Raw genomic sequence first — 5,830 nt, forward strand, 5'->3', positions numbered from 1 at the left:
GAGTTTCTGCTGAAAGATCAGCTATTAACCTTATGGGGATTCCCTTGTATGCTATTTGTTGCTTTACCCTTGCTGCTTTTAATGGTTTTTCTTTGTATTTAATTTTTGATATTTTGATTAATATGTGTCTTGGCGTTTTTGTCCTTAGATTTATCCGGTATGGGACTGTGCACTTCCTGGAGTTGATTGACTATTTCCTTTCCCATATTGCGACATTTTCAACTACAATCTCTTCAAATATTTTCTCAGTCCCTTTCTTTCTCTCTTCTTCTTCTGGGACCCCTATAATTCGAATATTGGTGTGTTTAATGTTGTCCCAAAGTTCTCTGAGACTGTCCTCAATTCTCTTCATTCTTTTTTCTTTATTCTGCTCTGCAGTAGTTATTTCCATTACTTTATCTTCCAGGTCACTTATCCATTCTTCTGCCTCAGTTATTCTGCTATTGATTCCTTCTAGAGAATTTTTAATTTCATTTATTGTGTTGTTCATCATTGTTTGTTTGCTGTTTAGTTCTTCTAGGTCCTTGCTAAACGTTTCTTGTATTTTCTCCGTTCTACTTCCAAGGTTTTGGATCATCTTTACTATCATTATTCTGAAATCTTTTACGAGTAGACTGCCTGTTTGCTTGTCATTTGTTTAGTCTGGTGGGTTTTTACATTGCTCCTTCATCTGCTGTGTGTTTCTCTGTGTTCTCATTTTGCTTAACTTACTGTGTTTGGGGTCTCCTTTCCACAGGCTACAGGTTCATAGTTCCCATTGTTTTTGGTGTCTGCCCCCAGTGGCTAAGGTTGTTTCAGTGGGTTGTGTAGGCTTCCTGGTGGAGTGGACTAGTGCCTGCGTTCTGGTGGCTGAGGCTGGATCTTTTCTTTCTGATGAGCAGGTCCGCGTCTGGTGGTGTGCTTTGGGGTGTCTGTGATCTTATTATGATTTTAGGCAGCCTCTCTGCTAATGGCAGGGGTGTGTTCCTGTCTTGTTAGTTCTTTGGCGTCTGGTGTCCAACACTGTAGCTTGCTGGTCGTTGAGTGGAGCTGGGTCTTGGCGTTGAGATGGAGATCTCTGGGAGATTTTCGCCATTTGATATTACGTGGAGGTGGGAGGTCTCTGGTGGACCAACGTCCTGAACTTGTCTCTCCACCTCAGAGGCACATGCCTGATGCCCAGCTGGAGCACTAAGACCCTGTCATCCACACAGCTCAGAAAAAAAGGGAGGAAAAAAGAAAGAAAGAAAAATAAATAAATTAAAATACAGCTGTTAAAATAAAAAATAATTATTAAAAAAATTTTAAAGTAATAAAAAAAAGAATGAATGAATGAATGAAAGAAAAGAGCAACCAAACCAAAAAACAAATCCACCAATGATAACATGCGCTAAAAACTATACTAACAAACAAACAAACAAAAAGGACAGACAGAACCTAGGAGAAATGGTAAAGGCAAAGCTATACAGACAATGTCACATACAGAAGCATACACATACACACTCACAAAAAGAGAAAAAGGAAAAATATATATATATCATTGCTCCCAAAGTCCACCACTTCAATTTGGGATGGTTCATTGTCTATTCAGGTATTCCACAGATGCAGAGTTCATCAAGTTGATTGTGGAGATCTAATGCACTGCTCCTGAGGCTGCTGGGCGAGATTTCCCTTTCTCTTCTTTGTTCGCACAGCTCCTGGGGTTCAGCTTTGTTTTTGGCCCTGCCTGTGCCTGTAGGTCTCCCGAGGGCGACAGTTCCCCGATTAGGCAGGACAGGGTTAAAGGAGCAGCTGATTCGGGGGCTCTGGCTCATTCAGGCCTGGGGAAGGGAGGGGTACAGAGTGCGGGACGAGCGTGTGGTGGCAGAAGCCTGCATGACGTTGCACCAGCCTGAGGCGCGCCGTGAGTTCTCCCGGGGAAGTTGTCCCTGGATCATGGAACCCTGGCGGTGGCGGGCTGCACAGGCTCCTGGGAGGGGAGGTGTGGAGAGTGACTTGTGCTCATATACAGGCTTCTTGTTGGTGGCAGCAGCCTTAGCGTCTCATGCTCGTCTCTGGGGTCTGCGCTGATAGCCGCGGCTCAAGCCTGTCTCTGGAGCCCCTTTAAGCGGCGCTCTTAATCCCCTCTCCTCGAGCACCGGTCTGAGGTCTTCTGCCAGCGTTCAGTAGGTGTTCTGTAGGAGTTGTTCCACGTGTAGATATATTTCTGATGTATCTGTGGGGATGAAGATGATCTCCGCGTCTTACTCTTCCGCCATCTCGAAGCTCGGATCCTCGGTTAGCATTCTTATTACTAATGCTTTTACCTATTTATGTGGTAAATTCTTTCTTTCTTTTTCTTGGCAGTTTTTTCTTTTCCCCCCCAGGGTTTTTCTCTTGTTCTTTCAATTGAAACATATTCCTCTGTCTTCTACTTTTGCTCAACTTTCTCTGTCTGTATGAAAGTAAGTGAAACCATTACCTGTTGTGATCTTGAAGAGGTGTCCATGTGTGGGAGTGTCCCTATACTGTCTCTGTGCCCAGTGGCATTGGTAGGAGATCTGGATCTGATATGAACACAAGTCATGTCTTTCCCCGGGATATGCTGGCAAGTATCAACTCGGTAGTAGGTGGGGCTGAAGATGGAGGGGCTACAGCCAGAGCCAGCTGTGAGCAGGGGCTTCTTTTCTGCTTACTGGGCAGACCACCCTATGGGGGACGGGGGCGGGTCCCACATTGCTGGTCAGAAGCCCTGAGGGTTTGGTTCAAGCTGACTCTTTTCTCTTTAAGCGCTTTAAGTGCTCTCCCTTCTCCCTGCACTAGAACTGTTACCCCAGAGGGGAGCAGTGCTGAGCAAGAGGGGCTAGTGCAGGTGGCTCAGCATGGATCTGGGCAGGGGCTGTGGCTGTGCTGGCTGCAGTCAGGAACCTGGGCTGATTCTGATGCGCTGCCAGTGTGAGCACCAGTGATGGCTGTCCCCGCCCTGCTCATATGCTGCTCCTAGTCTAAGCTACCTTTGTCCCTCACAGCTGAGGTTTCCCTCGGCCACGGCAGTCCTTGCCCCAGTGTAGAGCTGCACTGAGAAGCAAGCGCAGCCACAGTGGGCTATTGGTTCAGGCTGTGGTATGTGCTGGGCTGGTTGAGAAAAATCAGGCAGCATCCTGTGCAGTTTCAATTCTCCCTCTCTGCCCTGTCTCAGGAGTAACCAAGTATGTGTGCACTCCTCACTAGTGGGGTTCAGGCTTCTACAGCCCTCATGTTAGTCCTGCCAGCCCTCCAGCCAAGGGAGCTCGTCTTCCTGGTTTTGGGCCCCAGGTCTGGGGTGCCCAATATGTAGCTCAAACCAATCACTCCCCAGGGAGGATCTCTGTCTGTTTAATCCCCCTCCTCTTCTGAGTCGCCTCCAAGGACAACCAACCTGATTGGTTCTCTTCCCTTCCTACTGAATTCAGCATGGGTTTTTCTTATAGCCTTGGTTGTAGAGAAGTCTTTTTGCTAATCTTCAGTTAGTTTTCAATCAGAATTGTTCCACATGTAGATGTATTTTATTTTTAAATGTAATACTGTTTATTTAACTTCAAAAACATTTCAGCATTCTAAACATACAAAAAAAAAAAAAACAGAACATTGCAGATCATGTTTAGTACAGAAGGTTCTTGAACTTTCATCAGTGCAGTGGCTCTTGGCTTTGCTGACAATGAAGAGTTCTATGGTTTGTTTAAAAAAACAAACAGTTTAAAACTACCGCACTTCAACTAAAAAGGATCCAAAACACTTCTCATGCCAGCTGATCCCCACCCCCACCACCTTTTCCACAGCTAAGAATGGCAGCGGGATGCTATGTCTCTATATACAGAAACAAGACAACCTGAAGCTAAATGGATGCCCACTGCAGTGTCCACAGGTCCAGCCCCACAGTGCACGCCCTGAGCTACGGCCCCTCCAGAAGGCATCGCTCCTACAGCCTCCATGCCAAGCAAGAAGCGTCAAGAGTGTGTCTCGGTTGCTTTGTTCTTTTTACAAACTATAGATATGTACGTTGAGAACTCGGGATTCCTAGCCAATGACCATAGAGTTAACGCACCACCTCACAAATTAAAAAAAAAAGAAAATGCCAGAAACATCTTTAAATGCCTTGTCACACCAACAGCAAAGTGCACAGAGAAGAACATGAGAGCCTTTTCATTTTAAAAATGTTTGGAAATATGTACGACTTTGATATAGTTTCCGGGTGCTCCAGACACCCATGGCCACTTCATGTAAACCACTGACGATTGCTAGAGCACTTTGAGAGACTACGATATGATTATGATCCAACTGGGTAATTAAACCTAATTACCAGACACGTCTGGTAACAGACACGTCTCGGGCGAGAGGTGTGTCAATCACGACGCTCCCTACTCTAAGGTATTCACAAGGAGACAGATCAACAGTTTCTTTTTATTCATCCTCCTCCTCCTCCTCTTCTTCGTCCTTGTCTTCTTCCTCTTCCTCTTCCACCTTTTTCCGGGCAACGTTAGCAGGACCCTTGGTGCCATCATACTTCCCTTTAGACTTACACTCTGCGACATCCTTCTCGTATTTCTCCTTCAGCTTTGCTGCCTTGTTGATGTATGGCTGCTTCTTGCTGTCACTTAAGTTATTCCACATCTCGCCCAGCTTCTTTGCCACATCTCCAGTAGAGATGCCAGGGTTTGTAGATTTGATCTTGGGGCGGAATTCAGAACAGAACAGGAAAAATCCAGACGGTGGCCTCTTGGGGGCTTTTGGGTCCTTCTTCTTCTTGCCTCCCTTTGCTGGTCCATAATCCTTCATTTCCCGATCATAGCGCACTTTATCTGCCTTTGCCATTTCATCAGATTTAGACTTCTCTTTCCCAGACATTGTCTTCCACCTCTCAGAGCATTTCTTGGAAAATTCTGCAAAATTGACAGGGACCTCGGGGTTTTTCTTCTTATGTTCCTCTCTGCACGTCTGCACAAAGAAGGCATAAGCAGACATCTTGCCCTTTGGTTTCTTGGGATCACCTTTAGCCATCTTGACTGTATTGTTCGCTAGTCTGGGCAGTGCAGGGCAAGACGCGCGGCTCAGCGCTCCACAGCCTGGCGCTAGCTGCCTGCACGAGAGCCGCCTGATTGGCCAGCGGGCTCCTCTGTAGATTTTTTTTTTTTTTTTTTTTTTTGTGGTACACGGGCCTCTCACTGTTGTGGCCTCTCCCGTTGCGGAGCACAGGCTCCGGACACGCAGGCTTAGCGGCCGTGGCTCACGGGCCCAGCCGCTCCGCGGCGTGTGGGATCTTCTCGGACCGGGGCACGAACCTGTGTCCCCTGCATTGGCAGGCGGACTCTCAACCACTGCGCCACCAGGGAAGCCCTAGATATATTTTTGATGTGTTTGTTGGGGGAGGTGAGTTCCACATCCTCCTACTCCACCATCTTGATCTTCTCTCCTAAGTACCAATATTTTTAAAAAATGAATCTCTCAATTTTATCTTTTCTTAAATGTATTTATAACTAGTAATTTCTAGTTAAATTATTTATAATATTTGACCGAGTCTCTCTTTCTTTAATCAACAGTCTCCTATAACCTTAATCTTGTTTCGGGAGTTTCTCTTTACATGCTAGTCTTAGAAGAAATTAGGTAGTCCCATGTTTCCAGCATCCATCCCTAATGGAGGTTGTATTTACTCTTATATCTCCCTTTCCTTACAGCTGTGAAGTGGAAGATATTTCTTCCTAACTCCCCATGTCTTCTCTTTCTTGCAAAAATTCTACATCACTGAGGCTTCCGCAGTAGTTCTATACCTTATTCACTACTTTCATCTCCAAACATTCTAGAAATTCCCATTATTTCTTGAAGACCTTAGTCTCTG

At 45.8% G+C, this 5,830-nt stretch overlaps 1 protein-coding gene across 1 annotated transcript; it reads right to left on the minus strand.

Moving 5' to 3' along the window:
- Positions 1–4,398: 4,398 nt before the first annotated feature.
- Positions 4,399–5,016, minus strand: LOC307052112 (high mobility group protein B3-like; the record flags this gene model as incomplete). The annotated part of the gene is made up of 1 exon (XM_079702908.1): positions 4,399–5,016. Exon 1 carries the CDS (start codon positions 4,993–4,995, stop codon positions 4,399–4,401), a length of 597 nt encoding a protein of 198 aa, XP_079559034.1. The 5' UTR covers positions 4,996–5,016.
- Positions 5,017–5,830: the final 814 nt, after the last annotated feature.

The sequence above is a fragment of the Hyperoodon ampullatus genome, assembly GCF_949752795.1.
Source record: "Hyperoodon ampullatus genome assembly, chromosome: 4".
Classification (NCBI taxonomy): Eukaryota; Metazoa; Chordata; class Mammalia; order Artiodactyla; family Ziphiidae; genus Hyperoodon; species Hyperoodon ampullatus.